The sequence below is a fragment of the Periplaneta americana genome, chromosome 16 (genome assembly GCF_040183065.1).
Source record: "Periplaneta americana isolate PAMFEO1 chromosome 16, P.americana_PAMFEO1_priV1, whole genome shotgun sequence".
Taxonomy (NCBI): Eukaryota; Metazoa; Arthropoda; class Insecta; order Blattodea; family Blattidae; genus Periplaneta; species Periplaneta americana.
Window position 1 is genome coordinate 158449048 of NC_091132.1, and position 23477 is coordinate 158472524.

The following is a 23477-nucleotide window of genomic DNA, read 5'->3' on the forward strand; positions in this document are numbered from 1 at the left end:
TAACAGGGAATCACAACAAGATATATTGCCTTACTTGATAGACATGAGCGAGAGGCGAGAGATTTGTTTAAATTAAATAATGTTCATGCCCGAGCTTTTATCTGTTGTGTTTCACAAAGAAAGCGTGGAATGAAATCATCTTCAGCAACACATAATTTATTCTCTAATAATAACACTGATCTGCTGCCTAGCAGTTCTCAGAGCTTGAGCGACACTATTACAAAAATGTATCACGCATACACCAAACAGCGCTTGGAAACACAAAGCAACCAAGAATTCTTTAAAAAGATAACGTACTTCTGAGTGACATGATTGATTTAGTTTTAAAATATTTAAAAGTTCTTGTAAAAAAATTATTTACGTAAAAAAACTCAAAGATTTATGTGTTTATAACAGATTTCCTCAAAATATGTATTTACATTTTTTTTGTGTGAAAATATGTGTTTTTATGTGAAATAAAATTCGGGGTTTAAATTTGAAACTTCATGTTCGGAATGTTTAACTTTGTTAATTGTGTTTTATCACACGCAAAAATAATATTTAATTACATAGAAATCCGCTCCTTATTCATTAAATGGTACAGATGAAAATGGTATGTACTGGAAATGGACGTCTTAAAAAAAACTAGAAAATAAAAGTGTGTAATATTTTGGTGTTTCAAAACTTAATTTAATTGATAATACCGACACAGTTAACAGTAAGCTTATACAAAAATTATGAACATTTATTAGTCGACAATTTAAAAAAAAAGTGGAAGTAAGCGAAGTAAATAATTCGGCTGCATGAACATTCTCCACGTTCCAAGAATGAGGTTGAAATATGAACGAGGAATATATTAATGTAATAAATACTTTACAAAAAAAAAACTTTCACCATATCGATAGGAAGTTCACAGCTTTCTAAAAAGAAAATTTTCCAAAACTTTTAACAACGTCTGACTGGGTAACTAATGTACACAGACAGACAGGCTATCTGTCTAATGTCAAAGAGAATGTAATTAAGAATGATTTGTGACATTGGCATATTTCAGTAAAGTGGACAGTTTTCATATAGATGAGAAAGAAAATCGCAAATTTGATGGTTATCAACATTACGAGAGTTGGCAAGACACGATCACTTGAAGAGTTTACATACATAATGCGCCAAGTGACAAAAACATTGCTTTCTAAAGCATGGTTCCCAACCGGTGTGTCACGCAGCCCCATGGAGTGTGTCGCGAATTTAAAAATCAATTTTATGCAATGCAGAACGTCTCTTTACGACGAATGTTTTTTTATTTACAACAAAGTCTTTGATATAGTACGTTTTATTTTGAGACAGACTTTATCATTGACACGTGAACATCTGTAAGAATGCTCAGTTTAATTTTTCTGCCTAGCGATAATTCGAATGAAAGTGAAAACCTGCAACAATGCTTAGTAATTCGTTTACTCTTCCCACTTAGTAATAAACAGAGTTTAGAATCGTCACAACATATTGGTCAGTTTCAGTAAAGACGTGTGAGCGGGTGAAAGTGCGATTATTTTTATCAAGAGTGATTTATTTAGATTTTATCATGAACAAGTTTTTAATTCGACACAAATAATCTGAATTACGTTCTGGATTTATGTGACAGCACTGCTAATTCAAATAATATGATCGAAAATTCCCTTCAGGTTTCACAAAAATGCACTGCGTTTCGTAACTATAGTGATGAATATTCTTAATATGGATTCACGTGGCTTGAAGATGAATATAAACAAAATCCGGAGTGTTTAATATGTGGAATTGTTTTGTCATATCAGTCGATGGTCCCGAATAAACATAACATACATTTAGAATTGCCATTTTCAGTGTAATACGTGTGTGAATCAGCATTTCCTACCTTAAAAATACTAATAGTGAAATCTAAACAAAAAAAAAACAGACTGCTGCATCTTGAAAATGATTTACGTGACGGCCTGTCAACCGTAAGACCGCGTATAGACAAACTCTGTGCAATCCACAAAGCGCAGACTTCACATTAATTCAAATACATGAGTTTCCAAAATGATAATAAAAAATTTTATCGGACGTCCAGCATAGGTAAGTTCTGATTTTTGACACATACCTTAGTTTTTTTCTAACGCCACTCAAGTTGCTGCTCGTTTTTTTTTTTTTTTCTTTTTCCATTACGTGTTAACATCCACCTATCTACAACACTGCATGTCCGACACTACATAGCTGTTGTTATCAGTGCTTTTTTCTGGCGGAACGCGCTGGAACTATGTTTTAATATAATTTTTCTTTCAATTACAATTAGACCTTGAAAGTTTTACTCGGACAAAAAGGAGATTAAAAGTGATCAAATTCCAGTGAAGTGAACAGTAATTGTCTTCCTGTCCACTATGAAATATTCTACACAGAGTTTCACCACTTTCATCTCCAGAAGAAAAACACTGGTTATTATTATTATTATTGTTGTTATTATTATTATTATTATTACTAATACAGTTTGTCGCGATATCGTGGGCATTTTTGTAAAGTGTGTCGTCAACCAAAAAAGGTTGGACACCACACTTAAAGTGTGCTATGAAAGAGCCGTTATTTTAATACAGAACGGTGAAATAAAACGGAACCTGAAAGTAATCCTAAGTCGCATCCAGAGACGTAGCTATGAACATCACTGTTTCCTGATATAATTGATCATTTGCTTCATTGAATGTCTCAGGAGTTTTGTAAACAATAGTTTGTTTTTTGTCATGATAATGTTATAATATGAGTGATAATGCTATAATGCAATCAAAAAAGAGAAAGAGAGAATAAGGTCCTATGCAGTCTCGGAAAAAAATTCATGTGTCACTTTAAGAATACAAACAAATTATTCATTTCGTTCAAATTTGAATTAACAACCGCGAGTGAATGATTTCCATTAATACACGAAATTGTACATTTAACGGAGTTGTCAAATCGTTAGTACAGCTCAAGGTCTAATCAGTATGTATAGAAAATAGGATGTTATTGTCCTTATGCTTTTACCTAATAGCTAAGGAATTTATTGATAAAAATGGACAAAATTACCTTCTTTCAGATTTCTCTTCATTAAGTCTTGACCGAATTTTGCACAAAACGAAAATCGCAAGATTAAGTGCAAAAGTCAAGTACCATGAACTACTAATAAAGTACTAATGAAGGTTATTAATGTTTCACAAAAAATAGACCTTACGTATGATGCAAATATCTAACTAATCTGAGCTCTATGACTGCAAAAGCGCTTCTCCAGACACTCTTGCAACAACTGAACATCAGATTTCGAAAACACAGTGGACAAGAATAACGAAGGAAAGCTAGCAGTAGTGATGACTCGAACAACTTACCAGATATGAACACAGGACGGAGAGTGGTGTTTTCAGCAAAAACATGAATTTGAACTACATTGCTTCTTCTCTGCAGCCTTTATTTGTATCAGCAAAGTATCAGCCCGAAAGAGAGGGACTTGCGAGATGTGACGGATTATCTAAAGGATGAAAATAAACCTTTTTTTATACAATCGATACGATACAATTTTAAACATAAGATATTTGACAGAATAATGTTTCACGCATAAAAGTAATATATATATTACTTTAAGGAAAATTTATTCTTCAAGGAATAAGTATAGCTTATTAAATTGTAACATGTAAAAGTTGAACAAAATAAACTCTTTCTATATTCACATTAATTCATTTTATTCCACTCATTATATATAGTACAGTATAGTTCACATAGCCCGTTATATTTCTTAGGGCCGGTTTCACGAAGCTTCATTAATGTTTTAACAATTCACTAATTTATTTACTGGTTCATTAAATCATTTTTAGAACTTACCAAGCGTCATTAGCCTAACGAACCAGTAAAGCTATCATTAAATTTAGTGACAGAAATTTCTGTCTTTAAATTTTTAATGGTTCATTAGATGCAATATAAAATGGCGGAACGTTTCGACGCAGAATTGTTATATCTGGAACTGGTCGATAATTAAGGATCAGATGGAGATGATGTTAACTATTTAAGAAACCATCATTTTAACATTTTGAATTACACAAAAATTCACGAATGATACCGCGTCGCGAAGATCGTGGTACTCAAAATTTTAGAAGAAACTGATCATAGGTTAGAATATCACAACAACGGCTGACACTAAGCTGAAACTAGTCAACTAGGTAACATACAACTGAGTTTTTATTTTAACACATGAAAGTGGTTATTATAACTACACACCTAAATAATATTAGTAAATTGATACATTATGTGCATTCAAACATAACAGAACTTATTACTATTAAATACGAGAAAAATTCTTACCGGCATCGGGAATCGAACCCAGGACCTCTCAACTCTGCGCGCTGAGCGCTCTTACCAACTGAGCCATGCCGGGACACGATCCACGGCGCCGGCCGAACACCTCTCGTAATGCTTTTTACGGCCTTACTACCTGCACTTGAGACGATACACGTCATATATGCAGGAGAGCATATTTAAATGACTTTATGGTCATATTCAACATCAGTTCATGACAACTGCTAACTGTTAATACATCACATATTCATATGTATGAGGTCTTGCCCACCTCATTGAATATTACACAAGTAATACGAATTAGTCCATTTGTATTATGGACTAATTCATTTTAGTCGTGTAATAATCAATGAGATGGGCGAGACCTCATACATATGAATATGTGATGTATAACAGAACTTAATTGGTATATTAAATTTTATTTATTAGAATTATATTATAGGTAGGCATAAGATATGTATTTAGTGGCTTAAAAAGCGAAGGAACTGTATTCATGAAATTTATACTACTTTACTTTCCGAAGGAAATTTAATTTTCCAGCAGGATAAACACTCTGCGCACACCGCCATAAATATTCAAAGATGGTTCAAGAAAAGGCATGAAAAAGAGGATTGAGAAATATCGAGACAACCCACCTCAAAATCCAGATCAGTTGTGGGATCAAGTTATCGCTACCAGGGAAAATTTTACAGAGGATCACAACTATTTCCGCTATCTGGTGAACCCAATGCCCCAAAAATGCCAAACAGTTAGAGACGCCATTGGCATGTGGACAAAGTATTGGATCCACATGTGTATTTTTTATTTTTGTTTAATTTGTTTGGTTATCTTTTGCTTTAGTTCGGGACGAAAACTGATCTCCCGAGAATTTTTTTAAATTCTTCTTGTGGAGCCAGTGTTGAGAAATAATTCATTCCACTACAAAAAATAAAAAATGAAAGTAACATGTATAAAAAATTAGTTACGTCAATAAAAAAAAGTTAACATCGAGAATCGAACTCGGTTCCCAGGGACAAGCCAACTCGCTCCTGACTGCTCCATAGCAGAGTCGTGACGTAATAAGCGCGACAAGGCACATATAGCTGCTCGGTTTGAAGTCTACAGAGGCAGTGCACATATAAATGTATTCGTGTAAAACGCATTCAAAATTTCAACATTCCACTACCAAGGGACACAAAAAAAGTTTCCTAATCCTGTACACGATTTGAAATATAGTAGACTGTGGTTTCGTAGAAAGAAATATCGATATAGTCATAAAAAATTTATAAATCGCACTTATTTATCCATAATGAGCCATTACTTACTGTTCATTAAATGTTAAGAAAATTTGGTTGGTGAGCAGCTCGCATTTTAGTGAATCGTTAAATATTTTAATGTTGAGTATTTAATGTTTCATTTGGACTGATTTACTGAAGGTTGGTGAAACCAGCCTTTAGTCTTGTAGCACAAAATCTCATTTCACCCTGTTTGATATTTCATATCTTTAATGGCCATGGATGATTAAAAATTACAATATGACAAATATGTAAAAGTATGCATAGATTAATACCTGTTTTACAAGTACATTGCATTACTACAAAAATGCCTTTTCACTCATGATGAACCAAGAATTGAAAAGACAGTGCATATCGATCAGTATGCCAAAAATGATGTGTGAAGTCGATACTATGTATTCTGATGTTACTTGTGCAGAACTCAACAATGGCGGTCTCTCATGAATACAAGCCAGGTAACATAAACGCAGATTACCCAACTACAAAATTTATGACACAGAATATTTAAGAATTCAAATCACGTGGTGGTCTGGTTAGATACACATAACATAATACTGAAAGTGATACTGTTGAATTTCATAATTAGTAAGACACGATGGATGAAGAAGATATCATTTTAGCGCCTAATTGAAAAAATACGAGAAAATAGATTTATGATGGTAATAGAGTGAATCAACTTTCATGTTCTAGGTAAGTTTCTCGTTAGCTGCGAATGCTCACCTTCAATCTATATATTTTAACTGTAGTAGCCTATATACGTTTTCTAGCCTATAGTAGCGTCCATGAAGTTTTGGGTTACAAGAATCAGAAAAAAAAACCCACAGTCGTCTCATTATCAAATTTTTCGTCAGTATTTCTGAAAACATTATTAAAATAGTCTTTAAAAAGAAACACATAACACAGATATCAGAATTGAAAGTATCCTGGCGTATAGCCGTTCATGGGTTTTCAAGCTACATGACCGCGAGAATATTTACCACAAAAACCCCATAAGAAAGATTTCTTCGTCAAACGCTTCAGGACATGAGTAATTAGGCCGTGTCTCAAAGCCACATTTCCAGCTGAAGTGATCTAGATTTTGCCTAAATAGCAAGATGTGACGTCAGAAGTTACGATCCAAAGCTACGTAGTGAATAGCAATCAAGTCCATAATAGCTAGCAAACGAAAATGCTTGCTTGACTAATGACTTGTATATTAAGGCCGTGTCTCAAAGCTCAAGTCCATACTACACACTAATGACTAGCAACTAGGTGACTTGTGAACTACACACTAGGGAGTTTTGGAAAATTATACTTGAAACATGGCCTTCTTCATAGTCTATTTCTTTAAAAACCATGACATCACGGTGCAGCACTGAATTAAGAAGGCAGTGTCCTAATGCAGTTTCATTACGAATTATGTGGAAAAGATGAGGGCTTAATATATTACAATAATGTTTAAAACATTGTACAGAAGTTACTAAAAATGTCAGTGTTCAAAGTTAACGTGTTATTCTACATTATACTTACATTATTTCACTTCCAAAGCATTTTCAGATTTCATAACCCCAATTGCTTATGAGGTATCCATGTTTGTTTAGTGAACAAGTCAACAATCGAGCAAGCATTTTCGTTGACTAGCTACTACGGACTTGATTGCTATGCACTATGTAGCTTTGGATCATAACTTCTGACGTCACATCCGGCTATTTAGTCAACAATCTAGTTCACTTCAGCTGAAAATATAGCTTTGAGACACGGCCTAAATAAACATGGATACCTCATTAAAAATTGGGGGTTATGAAATCTGATGATGCTTTGGAAATGAAATGTGAGTTTAATGTAGAACAACACGTTAACTTGGAACATTGACATTGCTGGTATCTGCGTCATATTTTCATAATATTGTAATATTATAGGCCCTTATCTTTTCCACATTTCGATTGTTGATAGCCACACGTAATTTTCATAGATATATCTTGAACATCTTTTACAACTCTACATCTTTCTAAGTTTCTTCTCTAGTGTCACAGGAAATTACCATTCAGTTCACAAACCTGAGAATTAAGTTTCTTGAACTGTTTACTGGAAAACTGCTTATAAATAAAGAATTCGAATTTCCAAAAAATAACAGCTGATAACTAGTAATTAAACTGCATTAGGACACTGCCTTCTTAATTTAATGCTATACCGTAATTTCATGCTTTGAGAAAAATAGACTATGAAGAAGGCCACGATTCCAGCATACATGTTCACAGCTCTCTAGTGTGTGGTTTACAAGTCAGCTAGTTGCTAGTTATCACCATGTAATATAGACTTGAGCATGTAATATAGACGGTCTTAAGATATGCCTACCAGCTAAACACATTTAGACGGTGTCTCTCCAATGTGCAAGAGACCATGGCTTTTGGTTTTCGGCTCAGAGTCACTCAAACCGAACACGGCATTAGAAAGATTTCCCGCGTCTTTGTCGGAGTTCATGGAATTTTAGGTGCATTTCAAATGTTTCTTGCGTGTGTGCCGGCGTTTATGGTTCCTTAGGTTCCTCGAATCCGAAGAACACTTACCGCTATCACCACTTTTAAAAGGTTTCTCTCCCATATGCCGGCGTACATGATTCCTTATGCTCATCGAATTTGAGAAACACTTACCACAATCACCACATTTAAAAGGTTTCTCGCCTGTGTGACGGCGTTCATGGTTCTTTAGGCTCCTCATAACCAGGAAACACTTACCACAAACATCACATTTGAAAGGTAAGTCGCCTGTGTGTAGGCGTTTATGATTCCTTAAGCTACTAGAGTACGAGAAACAATGACCACAAACACCACACTTAAAAGGTTTCTCGCCTGTGTGACTGCGTTGATGATTTCTTAGGCTAAACGACACCGAGAAGCTCTTACCACAAACATCACATTTGTAAGGTTTCTCGCCTGTGTGCTGGCGTTCATGGTCTTTTAGGTTACCCGAAGCCGAGAAGCACTTGCCACAAAAACCACACTTGAAAGGCTTCTCGCCGGTATGACTGCGTTCATGTTTTTTTAGGACACCCGACACCGAGAAGCACTTACCACAAACATCACACTTGAAAGGTTTCTCGCCTGTGTGCTGACGTTGATGGGTTTTTAGGGTACCCGAAACCGTGAAGGCCTTACCACAAACATCACACTTAAAAGGTTTCTCGCCTGTATGACTGTGTTCATGGCTTTTTAGGTTATAAGACACCGCGAAACACTTACCACAAACATCACACTTGAAAGGTTTCTCGCCTGTGTGCAGACGTTTATGGTTTATTAGGGTACTCGAAACCGAGAAGGCCTTACCACAAACATCACACGTGAAAGGTTTCTCGCCAGTGTGCAGGCGCTTATGGTTTTTTAGGCTAATCGACAGCGAGAAGCACTTCCCACAAACATCACATTTGTAAGGCTTCTCGCCAGTGTGCCGGTGCTTATGGTGGTATAGGCTTCGGGAATTCAAGAAACACTTACCACAGTCACCACATTTGAAAGGTTTGTCGTCTGTGTGCTGGTGTTCATGGTTCTTTAGTCTCCTCGAATCCGGGTAACACTTTCCACAAACATCACATTTCAAAGGTTTCTTCTTCAGTTTTGTCAAATTCGAGAAAGATGATTTAGGCAAGTCAAATTTCAATTGTTTCTCATCTTCACGAGTCCGCACAGGTTTGCACAAGGAACCTGAATTCGTGGGAATCTCACACACACTGTCATTCTCTTCAAGTGCAATACCGTCCAGTACTGTTGATACAGTGCTCTCGTTGGTAGCTGCAATCCTGAACAAAATATGCTATCAATTTATAAAATAGTCGCAACATATATTAAAACAATTATTCCATATATACATCAAAACAAACCCATTTCAGCAGGAGGTATATTGTCATTAAAGATGCATCCTTGTAAATAATTTATAACTAATGTTGCAAATATCAAAATTCTCAACAATTTGGACTTCACCTGTACAATAAATTTAGTAAGGATTACACAACGTTGGCTTTCTGTCCAAAGTCACGTGAGAATAGGAACAATGTTTATATGACTTTTTAGCTGAACATATCTTCAGAAATAAACTCCGTAAACGAAGGTAAATCCTCGTGAATCACCCTGTATAAACTGTTTAATTGTTAATTGTTTAGTCATTTTAAAATTTGGCAGTGAAACAGTAGTGATTGCATTTCGTAGTAAGTATTATCAACAGTAATCTTACTAGAGGGTTTGATTTATGTAGAGAAAATCAAATCTCGAGTGGGATTTAATTGACTATTACAGGATTAGAAGAGAATATATAAAGATTAGAAGAAATAAAGCACTGTAATACAATAAGATTTTGACTTACTAGAATTCTATTTCACTAATGTTAGCTTTTCCAAAATGTTCGAAAGGAGCCACCATTTTGAGTTGACTACCTATGCGGGAAACGATCGGGAAGCATGTTTTATAGTACCGTAAAGAATCTACGGTTTGAAATGTTGGTAAACAGAGAAACAATTGCTAGGGAAGTGATAAAAACAAACATATGCTAGGGATGCGATAAAATTGTAGTGATCAGCAGCCACGATTGTTTGAAACAGTTCCTTTTGTAGTTTTAATGATCAAAAGTACTATGACTTAGTAAAATTATAATAGTCATTAGAAAAATTGTATTGGTATTATGTCTAACTTGGTATTTGTTATTTGCGAATGTAAAACAAATAATAATGCTTTCAAAGCTCTCCAACAATGTAATTTACAATTATAAAAGAATATGGACTCACTAAATAATATTTTTTCCTTTGCATTAGAGATAAATATAGTCGTACTCAACGACATAAAAGCATTCAATGGCTCAATTGAGAGAAGTATTTGAGAAGTCTGTAGAAAATTTAAGACTTGCATACGTTACTATTGAATGCACTATGGTTCATGAGCAGCTTCCTGAAGATCAGAGAATCACATCAGACATAAATAAGCAAAAACAAATATATAAACAAAAAAGTCTATGTATTAATTAATAATACCATTTAATTTTATATATGGTATAGAACTACTATTAAGAGTGCAATATACAACACTTGGACAAAATTGGAATTATTTCTTCATCATTTTGTCCAGTGTGTAGTCTTTAGGAAGAAGTACATCAGAATCATTTACAGCGATGCCCAGCCCTTTCCTCTAAAACAGCGATGACATAACATTCTTTTACGTGCACTTCTTCAACTTCATACCAGTATAGCACACGTTCAAACCTTACCTCCTCATGATACCCCTCTCCTACCCGCAGACTTAATGCTAGACGCCATAGGTAAGTACTAATTTCATACAGGGCATCACTCTACTTCACACTAATGAGTAAAGAGCATTAAAGTCATCATCACAATATCCTCAATTACTTCATTTTTTATTTTAAATAACAAATAAAAATTAGTTTCACAAATAATAACAATGTTCGACAGTACATATAGGAGTAACCACTTCTTCCCTTCCGTGAAACTTAACAAATTTAATTTAAGGAGTCGACAGGCAGGCAATAATTTATGCTCAATTTTAAGCACTACAACTGCTAACATAATATTACTTCATACAGAGAATGTTATATCTAAAATAAACGTTGAGCATCAAGCATGTGCTGCAGATCCTTCAAGTGACAAATATTAACGTTTGTAATATTAAAGAAAAATGTTTTTCCACAATATAAATACGCATTGGAATTGCAACAAATAAATAATGAAATAAAAGTGAAGAAATAACTACCTATATTTACTGATCAGAATGTGCATGTATTTACATACCAGTTTGTGGTTCCTTCTTCCAATGTTTCGTGAAAGAAAATAACTCAAGTACAATGCATACTAATTTCGCCTAGAAGATTATGCTATATAATTTCACGCGCAGTACTGTTAATTTATAAGGAAATAGTCATAAAATCATAACTGTATAATATCTAAAATACTTCAATGTTTAAATAATGCTTACGTCTTATTTATATGTTTGTCTTTCGTAAAATTTTTCTAACTACATTACACATTTTTACTGCTGATTATTTTTTTGCACGACGCACCTCCTGATACTAATAACATAAACTCTCACATTTATATGATTGTGATTTTCCCTACAACTACAATTCCTTACATACTGCAACATTTTCTACATCGGTGCCTGAAAGTTGAGTAGTCGTACAATTATATGCAGTCTTTTACAGAGAAGCACATGGCTATCCCATAACTTCAAAATCATAAATTGCTGTGCTGATTTCGTGACAGCACTACTCTAAACTCTCTATGTGTGAGAAATATTGGAGAGCAAGAGAGTTAACGGATTTATAGCTAAAAACTCTGCATTATTTAATAACAACATCAAAATGTTTGTGTGTGTGAGACAGTAGGGCCACCTGCTGAAACGAAGGATTGAGAATGTAACAGGCCACCAGGCTTAATACGGGATAAGAAGAAGAACAAGAAGATGAAATAAATAAAATAGCCAAATTAATGTCACCCAATGACTTTGTAAAAGAGATGAGCGGTTCACAGAAAAACACTTGAATGGACTGAAAATGGTATTTTATTATTTCCGTGGGAATTACAAAGATGCAAAATATAAAGAAATAGTATTAATTAAGATAAAGAGTTTCCAGACCTTGGGCTGCAATATGAGTGTGAACGCCCAATTCTTATATGTCCATCTACACTATTTGCCTGACAATCTAGGCACTTTTAATGAACAACTTGAAGAAAACCTTGAACAGTACTTATGGAAATGAGATATCAAGGGAAGTGGAGTGTGAATGTGATGTCTGATTATTGCTGGATGATTCAGATAGACAGTTCTTCTGAAGGTGCTTCTAGACAGTCAAGTAAACGGAAACTTCAGACATAATGAACTTTCTATGTGAAAGCTCGCACACCACACTCACCTTTCGATTAAACTATCGTTGTCCTCTGCCGTTAGTTCCATCCTTGGCTCCTCATTCATTGTGTGCAAGTCACTCTGCGTTTCCTAAAAATACAGAAGTAACAAAAGAAAAACATAGCATAATTTACATTAACAAAAGCACACCGAAATTCGTATTACACCTAGTAGAATTAGATAATAGAAGACAATTCTTGGGGCAGATTTTTCGTGGGGTAACTATTTTCCTTACAGATCTGCGTTTTTGAACCTTTTCCAACATGTAAAACACAAAGGTGTAATTTAAAATCCAGCAGCACACTCATATAAACTAAGGCTTTCCCCAAGCAAGACGGGAATTTTGACGCTTTTAGAAGGGAACAGATACTATAAAAAGCAAAAAAGTGAGATAAATATATATGCATTCATAAACAAAATAAAATATCTTAAATTTTATATGACTTATTTTTAGTAACATACTGAGGAATGATAATATGTTGAATAGTGAAGAGGCGCATGGTACAAAAGACGTTGAGAACAAAAACAAAATATATGTTATTCAGAAACTAAACTAACACAACTTTTGTATTATTCTTTGTGAAGTTTATGATAGAAATGCAAAATTTAATGACAGAAATTATTTCAATGCAATAGCAGTGTCAAACTTATGGTATTACGCATATTTTCTTAATTTTATATTTCGGAGATACGAAAATATACAAATAAGATCTTAAGAAACAAATTATGGAAAATATTATATGAAGAAGGATATCCCAAACATTTGATAAATATCATAAAAAGCTTATAAGAGACAAAAATATTGATAAGAGTAGGTAATCAGATAAGCAATGCAGTAATAGTAAACCAAGGTGTGAAGCAAGGTTGCTCACTATCTCCAACATTATTTAATATATACCTCAATAAAGCCATAGAAGAATGGCAGAATAAAACATCATTTGGTATAAATTTAGGAACAATTGTATTAAATACAATGCTTTTTTCCGATGATCAAATATTGATCGCAGACAGTGGCGTATACTGGTTAAAGGGTTTGGGCTACCGCTGGCCCTATTATTACACAAAATATATCTAACAAATACTTTAATTTTAATTACTATGGTAAAACTAATAATACAAAATTATTACATTATGTTATACAGTATTATAAACTTTTTCTTTTGTAATTTCCGGTAGCCCGCAAAATACGCCCCTGATCGCAGAGTCTGAGGATGATGTACAAATGGCAACTGACCAGCTCCAGCTAATAACAGAAGGATATAATCTAAAAATTTCTAATAACAAAACTAAAATGGGCTTAACCATAGGCGATGTAAAATAGTTATTAATCAAGGAACTACAGAACAGATATCTTCTTTTAACTACTTAGGCTGCAATATATCTTATTTGGGTAAACAGGATATTAATAATAAGTTGAACAAATTCCAACAGATATGTGGAACAATAAGAAGAACTTTAAGAAATAAAACACAGCGCTCAACACAATTAAAATTTTACAAAACCCTAGTAGTTCCATTATTAACTTACAGCTCAGAAAACTGGTCATTAAATCGTGCATCAAAAAGAAAAATTGAAGTAAGCGAAATGAAGGTCCTACGAGGTGTTGCCAGTTATACTTTATTGGATCATCAAAGAAATGAAAAGATCCGACAATTATTAAATATTTTTAATTTACAAGAAAAGATTAAAAATCAGAAACAAAATTGGTGCCAACATATTACAAGAATGACTAATGACAGATTACCAAAACAAATTATGGATTATGCACCAATAGGATATAGAAATGTCGGAAGACCGAAAATAAGATGGACAGATGATTTAAACCTTGAAGACGGAACAGGCCAATAGGTCATATCCCTGTAGCTGAAGAAGAAGAAGAAGAAAAATACAATATTACTACATGTTTTGATCAGATATCTAAGGCAGGAAACATTTTAATTTCACAAAAGCAAGTAAAACACGATATATTTTAAGGTTGGCACTTCCTAATCTGGTTACTCTAGATGCAAATCAATCATTCTCTTCTCTGCTGCTCGCACATCTACACTTTGACTTGTGCCATGATTTATATTCTCCGGCACACTAGTGGGTCGTTTGAGTATGCCATGGCACACTAGTGGAAAATGGCTGTTGTAGAGTAAATATTTAATTATTTATAATTGCAGAAATTATCTATGAAGGAATAATTCAATTTCTAGTCACGAATTTGATGAACTTTGTAAGTGGTTTATATTACAACATTTTTACAACTGCAATGGCTATCCAGTGTCCCAGTGAAGTCAGCAAAATGTTATACGGTTCAGCACTGAAAGTTAACCGCACTTGCTCTCAATGGGTTAAGGGATAACACCTGATAAAGCTTCAAACAGGTAACTTGTCGAAACCAGTATCTGGACACCAATATGCTACTTTCACTATCAGACGTGCTAATTGTAACTCCATACGTTTGAACGAAATTGGTACAATCCCCATTTTTCTGACAATGTCTAATATCATGTCATCGTATGACCTCAAATTTTTACATTACAAGGTATATAATGATTCGATTGAGTTTGCTTTCGATAGCACTTCTGTGCTTATTATATTTTCTTCCAGTTAAGCTCCATAATTTTTATCAGGCAAAATCATGAAGCATTCGATTATACTAAAGCTCCAGTACATAAGGATTCCTTTGCTATGATAATAGTGATCATTATATTGTAGAGAAAAAGTCCGTTAGAAAATTCGTTGAACAATTTTGTAAACTTCATAACTTTCCCGAGAATTTTAACTAAGTTGGAGTGTAGTCATAAGAAGTAAAGGAAATTCAAATAATACATGATTTATTTCTACTGATTTTAAAATTGGCAAAATGAAGTTATTAATTTTACGTTTTTCTAACTGTATTAAAATTAAATGCACTTGACTTAAAGAATAAGAGTAAATAAAACACACAGCAGTGTCATGCCTGCCATATCTGCACATATATATCACAACATTTTGCAAAATTTAGAACTTACTTGCAATACACTCAAAATCAGCTATAAATTTATCGTAAAGTTAGAAAGTATCTTCTCTCTATGGATAAGATAATATTCTACAAAAGACACATTGCAAATACGTGAATAATTAAAAACAAAAAGGTGAAAACATGAAATCCAGCATTAGTTCTCTGCAAAATGACATATCTTGTAACAGTAAACAGTGATAAGTGTATTTTTCTCTATCATAAAGTAAAAGGCAATGCAAATAATGTTGCAAAGAGGTACTGTCTGTGGCAATCAAAATACAAGATAAACATTGGAAGTAGAACACAGTGCATTCCTTATGCACCACTCACCTCTGGTTCACGTTTCACCACAGGGAATGATATTGGCACTGGATCTTCCTCAAATTTTATCTCTGATATGAGATCAGGGTTCTGGTTCACATATTCGTATTTTATACCAGTCACATGCTGATCCAAGATATTCTGTTCCTGTAATACAAAGAGACGTCTTAAATGAGTAATTTATTACTGGGCGTTTGAAGACGACTACTAACATCACAAGCTGCTCTCTATATATCTGCATGCAACAGCTTGGCATTACAAGGAATGGGGCAGGATTCATGATCAAATGCATATTTTTCATGCAGAAGCATTTTTAGACATGTTATGTATGTCTGTAGTAATACGAAAAGCAAATCGTGCACATTTCTGCCATTCCTACATATAATTTACTATTGTGCATATATTGTAGCATATTTTCAAGGTTGTATTGGAATAAACCCAAAATTTGAGTTGTTTTGCAAAAGAAAAAAAAGAAAATAAAACAATAAGACTTTTGTTGACCGTACTGGATGGATAGAAAATACTTATGTATGAAGTGAAACTATGATAAAACTTCACTGCCTGCTTTTGGGCCACTGAACTACTGCACAAAAAGACACACTCCCAAACATTCCTACCTACCTGATTCTAACACCCCTACCCTCCACTATTTTATAAGTTTCACTTATTCTGAGTTAGCACACTAGCAGCATTTTGTTTCGTACCTGCAAGTACTCAAACATTACACCACTGAGCCACCACACAGTTCGACAACAAGCATATCGCAATATCCTTTCGACATGTATGAGTGGGGAAAATTAAAAACGTCTATTTCTAATAATTTGAAGATTTACCAACTGAAGTTTTTAACTTTACGTTTCTCTAGCTATAATAAAATTGAATGCATTTCATTGACAGAAAAACGTACGTAAAATACACAATACATTGATATATGTACATGTCTATATGCATTGGAACATTTTGCAAAATTTAGAGCACCTTCTGCAATTCAATTAAATAAGCCCCACAATTTACTGTAAAGTTAAAAAATATTTTTTCTATATATACTGGCAGCATGTTGTACTAGAAAAGACATATACCAGTAATGTAAATACTTTAAACGAATGGGCCAGGGTGATAATATGCATGCATATATGTACGGAAAAATCAATATAATCATTTTAAAATCGTAAAACGCATCCAGAATTTTAGACAAAAACATAGAGAAAACAAAAATAAATCAAGTCAAGTACAACACATTATCAAAATAATCCCACAGTCTAGTATATACAGTTACAAAGCTTAAGTTATAAGGTTGCTAGGAACAATAGACTGTGCAGGTATTATTTCGCATTGTCTGTAATGAGGCGATAGTAGCGATCCTAGTGGTTAGCAGCTATCTATGGTTGCATATTTATTACATATTGAATTCGTGACTTTATGTACTAGACTGTGATACTACACTGTGGGAATGTGTATCAATGGCAACCATTACGAGTAAGTATAGCGAGCAATTTCGTTCTGCCACTATCACATATTAAAACGCGCTGCAAGTACTGCTGTAAAGAGACAGTGTCCGTTACAATGAACATACAAGATAACACTGGAAGAAGAACACATATTGCATTCTTTGTGCTGCACTCACCTCTGGTTCACGTTTCACCACAGGAAAAGAAATTGTCTCGGGATCCTTCTGAACTTTTACCTCAGATGTGAGATCTTGGCTGTGGTCCTCATATTCCTCCTTTATACCAGTCACATGCTTATACACAGGATTCCGTTCCTGCAGTACAAAGAGACGTCTTAAATGACCAATTTATTACAGGGTGTCAGAAGACGACTTCTAACTTTACAAGTTGTTCTGTATATGTCCGCATGCCGCAGTCTAATCATAACCCACAGCATGTGCAAATGCATATTTTCATGCAAAAACATTTGTTATACATGTTATTAACGTCTGTGATGATGAATACGCAAAGCTAACTGTGCATAAGTTTTTTTAAAATTTCGGCAATTAATGCATATAATATATTATTGTGCATTATATTGTAGCATATAGGTATATTCTTCATTATGATAGATTTGCAAACAATATTTGCGCAGTTAAAAAAAAAAAAAAGACTTTGGATTTTTCTCTAGTCAGAACATAGTACGTTTTGGTTGACTGCTATCGATGGCTAGAAATTCCTTGTATTTGATGGGAAATTGTGAAAAAACCACCACTGTCTACTTTCCTTCCATTGAACTTCCGCACAAAAGAAAATAATCTCAAACATCGCTACCTCCCTGACTCTAACACCCCTATTCTCCTTTTCTATCTTTGACCTGCCAAAAGCTGCAAAATTATTGAGAAGAGAGTTTTACACAGATAAAAAGAAAAAAAATGAATTCGTGTCCTTAGGCATAAAGACCTACACTGCGGGAATGTCTAGCTTGGTAACCATTAAGAATAAGGTGTAATCTGCAATTTCGTTTACAAATTTTACCTATAAAACCAGATACCAGTTCAAAGTTAGACTTCGCTAAAACATTACATAAATAATAAATAGGCTACATAGTTATCAGAATTCTTCTATCTCTAACATATAGTAAAAAGCGGATCCCTAAAAAGCAGTGCAACAAAACTGTTGATAGGATGTAGTGCCTATAGTAATCAAAATAAAATATAAACTCAGGAAGAACACCAGTGCATTCATTGCGCTCCACTCACCACTGGTTCATGTTTCACCATATTGAATGAAATTGGCATCGGATCTTCATCAACTTCCACCTCAGACGTGAGAGCATGTCCCTGGTCCACACATTCTTCCGAATAATAAGACATCTATGCGTAGGCTTACGTATAGCAACTCTGTCGTTATATTTTTGTATGCACTGGCTCCTTCATCGTTACGATAAAAGGAAGGTCAGGGCACACTAAATCCTTTACGAAATATTTTCAAGGCGGCCGTGTTCAGACAGATGATTGAGGTTCAGAACGGTTGTAATTCAAAGTTTATTCCTCATTGTAAATAATTTTAGCATTATTAATTTTCTTCTAATATTACTTATTGATACTAATTAATAGTAACTAGTCGGGGCTCAACTGCAGTATTTGTCCCGCTATGCTGTAACATCTGGAGTGCCAACATATTTCTAGCGCTTTTTGCGCTACCAACCTTAGCTCATCTGCCTCCACTGTAATGAAAATTGTTACTTATGCCAATCTTCCTCTCGATAAAAACCTAAGGCCTGTTACACACTATACCGAGAGATGTGTAATGTGAAATGTGTGCCAAGAAATGCGCGAGCGAGGCGAGACAGCTTTGTCCACACCGTTGCTTACGAGATTACGTAAGCAACGAATCGAACCGTTGCTCGAACCAAGAGTACAGAATAGAAAATAGTTGCAGGTGTCGCGCGGTAGCCATCTTAATTTAACCTATCATTGTATTTTCATGGTGTAGTTGTGTTGTTTTAATTTTTTTGAGTAATATTTTGATAAATTTAAATATGTCGATCCGGTGTGCTGAATGGCAGAGGGAATAAGGAGTCCAAGAACTTACCTGGAATAACTTATCATAGGTATGTATGAGAGAGTAATGACATATACGTAAATATCCGGAGTTGTTGTCGTCTGTAGTTTATTAATATTTAAATTTATCTTGTGTTACAGCTTTCGAAAGGATCCTGAGGTTGAAGCTGTTCGGACACCTCGTGTTGTCGCAGCACAATTTGTTCCAGTCACTTCAGGGAGGAGGATATGGATCGCACGACCTTATCATATATGTATCAGAAAGGGGGCTGTGCTGTATATATTTGCACCCTGAAGAACCAAAGGTTAATTATATGAGCATTACACTGATAGAATAATATTGGTATATCTATTCGCTATTGTGTATAAAGTAGGCTCGTTATGTTATATGAATTATTATTTTCAGGAAAGAAGAAGAGTAAAACTGAAGTTTGCTGAAATCTTTCTCTCCCACTCTCTATTGTGACAGTTGTAGACGAAGTTGGGACCTCCGTTATGTCAGTGGAAGGTGATACTGAAAATGAAATTCGGGTTCTATCGAAGAAGAATAAGGAAGTTAAGGAAAGGATCGTTTTGTGTACAAAAAGAGAATAAGACATTGCAACAGTATAAATGGCGAGTGGTGAAATCAACGGGTGATTTGAAAGATGTGTTGGAAACTGTGAAACAGAAAATCTTGTTTGAACACTAGTTTTGTGATATGTTACGTTCCATTTCAAAGACTTTTGTAGGCCTATCTCTTCTCAAGAGACATATGAAATGTTAATGGTAAAAAGCAAAAGAAACAGTGTGATGAAAACGTACAGGTAACAATTAATTTTCTTTCCCCTAACACATATAACTTTGTTAAAGAATTTGATACAGCTCTTCCTAATCCTCGAACTCTATAAAAATGGTACAGTATCGTAAATGCAGTTCCTTGTACAATAAATGAGATATTCATATTCACAGCATAATATAAGTAAAATGTTAATATACAAATAATTGTGTTTTTCTATGTTTATTATGTTGTAGCCTATAGTTTGAACCTTATAAATCATCAATTTCTTAATAAAAATAAGCAGTGGATCAAACCAAGAATGAACAGTTTAAAAATACTAAAAAGGTAAGTACTGTAGTTTACATAATTTCGTGGTGCAAAACATGAATTAATGAAATGTAACTTTTATTTTCTTTGAGACTTTTGTTACTCCATTACCATGAAAAAGATTTATATTGCATAAAACTGCAATAAGTGTATTTGATAAACTCTTTAATGCGACAGTGGCTCTGGAACTATGCGTTTTCAATTTTTTCCACGGCCTTCAGTAAAACTATGACAATGTGGTCATAATATAGGAGGTGATAGAGCTTTTTTCTTAGCACCCAATTATATAAAATATTTGGCAAAATTATCAACATAAGACGCAATAGTTCCTGCACTAATTACTAGGAAAATGACCAGTTTTCATAGTATTGCATCTTGGACCTAACGAGTGTTATATTTGTAACAAGTGAGGGGGGGGGGGGCTACAACAATGTATTAAAATACAGAACAATCAAATTTGTAAAATTTTAACAAGTGTGGGCTACAACATCGTATTAGAATACACAAGTATCAAAAGATTTTTTATCCTGAAAGTAAAATATTTGTGGTTGCAAACCAAAACCATGTTTTTACCACATTATACAACTCGCAAAAGTCAGTGAAACGAAAGAAAATTGTGCCTTTCTTTGGTGTAATTTTTCTGGAGAAATACCATTATTCCCTCACTATATTAAATGGCATGCAGGAAATTGTATTTCACTTTATCGCGAAACGGAATGATGGTGTTCACTTTTTCATGAACAGGAACAATATTCTCTTCAGTCCAATAATGAAACCCTGAATCACAAGTACAATTAAGATAATTGAATCCTTAATAAAATCATATCTTTTCATCGGTAAGTATTGTGTGATAATAAAGTCATAATTTCATTCATAGCCAATCTTACGTTGATTGGCATTGCAAATAAGAAACCTAACCTAATTAATGTCTGATTAAATCGGTTATCTGCTTCCAGATTTCTTCTTTTATTTGAAGACCTCCCCGGAATAAGGGCATAACGAACAAAACTGTAAATTCATGTTTCAGTAGAATGGAAAATTATTTCAGGAGCATATTTCATTAGTGCTTTATTTACTATCACAATCATTTCACTAAACAGGGATAAAAGTTTATTCAGCCATTGAGTTCAATTTATTGTTATAAATAAATGCTTTAAAATGTATATTCCTCCCTACATCACATATTTTAATCATTTGATGTTACAATCCTTTTTTCCGTCGACGTCTTCAATTTAGTATTACAGTATTATAGTTATCGTCTCGTGAGTCATACTTATTTGTATGACACCAAAAAAGTTCAATGGCCGATCTGACATACTAGAACAATTTTGCTAAGTTTTCTGCATTTAAAACAGCTGAAAAATGTTATCCCGATATCTGTGTGTAATCGTAATCGTTGACAGAGGTCGAATGTGTCTTCAAAAAATTCGCTGGCCTAGCGATCAGAGCGAGAAATGTGTTTACCTCGCGCGAGGTGAGCGAGAAACTCGTTGTAATGTGTGACGTTCCATTTAAAACAATGCTTTCGATCTCACGCATTTCTCGGCGCACATTTCACATTACACATCTCTCGGCAAGCCCCTACAGTCTCGGCTGCGCGAAACGAGGAAACCGGGGCAAATTGAACGGTGTGCTTGCCGCCATATTGTTGGAGAGCAGACAAACAATAGCAGTGCGTAAATCACGCAATTTAACGCTGTGATGATCTAAAATTGACATATTATGGCCATTTTCGACGTTTAACGTAAAATTAGGACGAAATAAACATATTCAAAGTTTCATTGATATGTGTTAGAACATTAAAGAAAAGAAAATACGTAAGAAGCAATTTATAGAAAACATACTGTTACATCCATAAATAGGCCTATACAATACACATTATAGATTGTATAATTTTACGATAATCAGCAAATTGTTAGGTTTCAGAGAATCTAAAATTATATTAACATATTAACTCTTAGATCACAAGACATAAATATATGCACCTTGATTACACAAATTCTTGTTATAATCAAATTCCTAAGTGAAATAAATATGCGCTAATCAGTATAGACTTGTTGTTAAGTTTTAGAGAATCAAAAATAAATTATATTACCGGTACTTTTAGACCACAGGACATAGGTAATCTGGCAAAATATAATATGCGAAGGTAGCCAAATTACATTGAATTCATTCTTCAATTAATAAAGGGAATGCTATCAATTATAAAAAGTATCGGTACCTAATACACTGCAAACAATAGGTAACGTGAAGACCTAAAAACTAAACAATCACTTTATGCAAGATAAAAAAACCACATACTTTTTATGTGTGGATTTTTTACATATTGTATTTTTATTTTAAATAAATAAAATAGATATATTATCATTGCTTGCGGAGTGATGGTACATAATTTTTATGCACATATGCAATATCAATAAGATGCCATTCCTTGCTTTTGTTAATAAAATATATCCGGCAAAACGTAAAAGAGTTATTTATAGGTGAACTCTGAATCATAAATTCACAAAGGAGGCTTAGCTATTATAGCTATTTATTTATTTATTTATTTATTATCTGTATATTTATTTATCCATATATGGATCTTGAATGAAAGTTTATTATCTTGCAGATAAATTCATTTACATAATAAAAACAAAAAGTTATCTTTCCACTAATGTTTTAACATCTGATGTGTAAGTTTAAATAATTCACTCAGTGGGATTTCTCTACAGTCTGATATACCTGTACTAACAATTAAGTATTCTTTATTGTCGTAAACTACTGATTGATTTTTAATGATATAGATATTGTAACAACAGAGATAATATTATATCGTACCTTTTGCAAATAGCTTGGAAAATTAAACAGGGATGGTATTATCGCCGCGCTCTCATGGCTAACATTCGGCAGGTCTTTGAGCGGCCTCATGCGTTCGGCAGGTCTTTGAAATTTAATTGTATTATTGTTTTCAATTTCTTGTGTCGCCGCTCCAATCACTCGCCTCAATTTCAATAATGCAACCAATAAGCTGCTTCAATTATTATTAAATGACACTTACTTGTCTAATCCACGTAGACTAAACCCGAGGTTGCAATGTCTTGTGCTGAGGACGAACATTAAGGTATGTGATTAAAAATTATTATTATTATAGAGTTAT

The 23477-nt window shown here is 34.0% G+C and overlaps 1 protein-coding gene and 1 long non-coding RNA gene across 3 annotated transcripts; one reads left to right on the forward strand and one right to left on the reverse strand.

The window, feature by feature from the left end:
• Positions 1-3670: 3670 nt before the first annotated feature.
• LOC138691552 (zinc finger protein ZFP2-like) lies at positions 3671-18699 on the reverse strand. 2 transcript variants are annotated; one of them, XM_069813609.1, is made up of 5 exons: positions 18448-18699; positions 17383-17520; positions 15768-15905; positions 12456-12538; positions 3671-9342 (listed from the first exon to the last, which is right to left on the reverse strand). In XM_069813609.1, exons 1-5 carry the CDS (start codon positions 18559-18561, stop codon positions 8037-8039), a joined length of 1779 nt encoding a protein of 592 aa, XP_069669710.1. In that variant the 5' UTR covers positions 18562-18699; the 3' UTR covers positions 3671-8036. The 2 variants fall into 2 exon arrangements, with proteins under 2 accessions (XP_069669710.1, XP_069669711.1); XM_069813610.1 differs by having other exon boundaries at positions 9068-9356.
• A 129-nt stretch (positions 18700-18828) lies between these two features.
• LOC138691554 (uncharacterized) lies at positions 18829-20245 on the forward strand. Its single transcript, XR_011329907.1, has 3 exons — positions 18829-19301; positions 19393-19556; positions 19658-20245. It is a non-coding gene; the product is annotated as an uncharacterized lncRNA (long non-coding RNA).
• Positions 20246-23477: the final 3232 nt, after the last annotated feature.

Excerpts from the sequence above, each read along its gene's own strand:
- LOC138691552 (XM_069813609.1), bottom strand. The coding sequence starts at position 18,561 with ATGTCTTATTATTCGGAAGAATGTGTGGACCAGGGACATGCTCTCACG. Across the intron at positions 12,539-15,767 it reads TGGTGAAACGTGAACCAGAG|GAAACGCAGAGTGACTTGCA; the intron begins GTGAGTGGTGCA and ends CTGTATTTTTAG. Across the intron at positions 9,343-12,455 it reads AACGATAGTTTAATCGAAAG|GATTGCAGCTACCAACGAGA; the intron begins GTGAGTGTGGTG and ends TATTTTGTTCAG.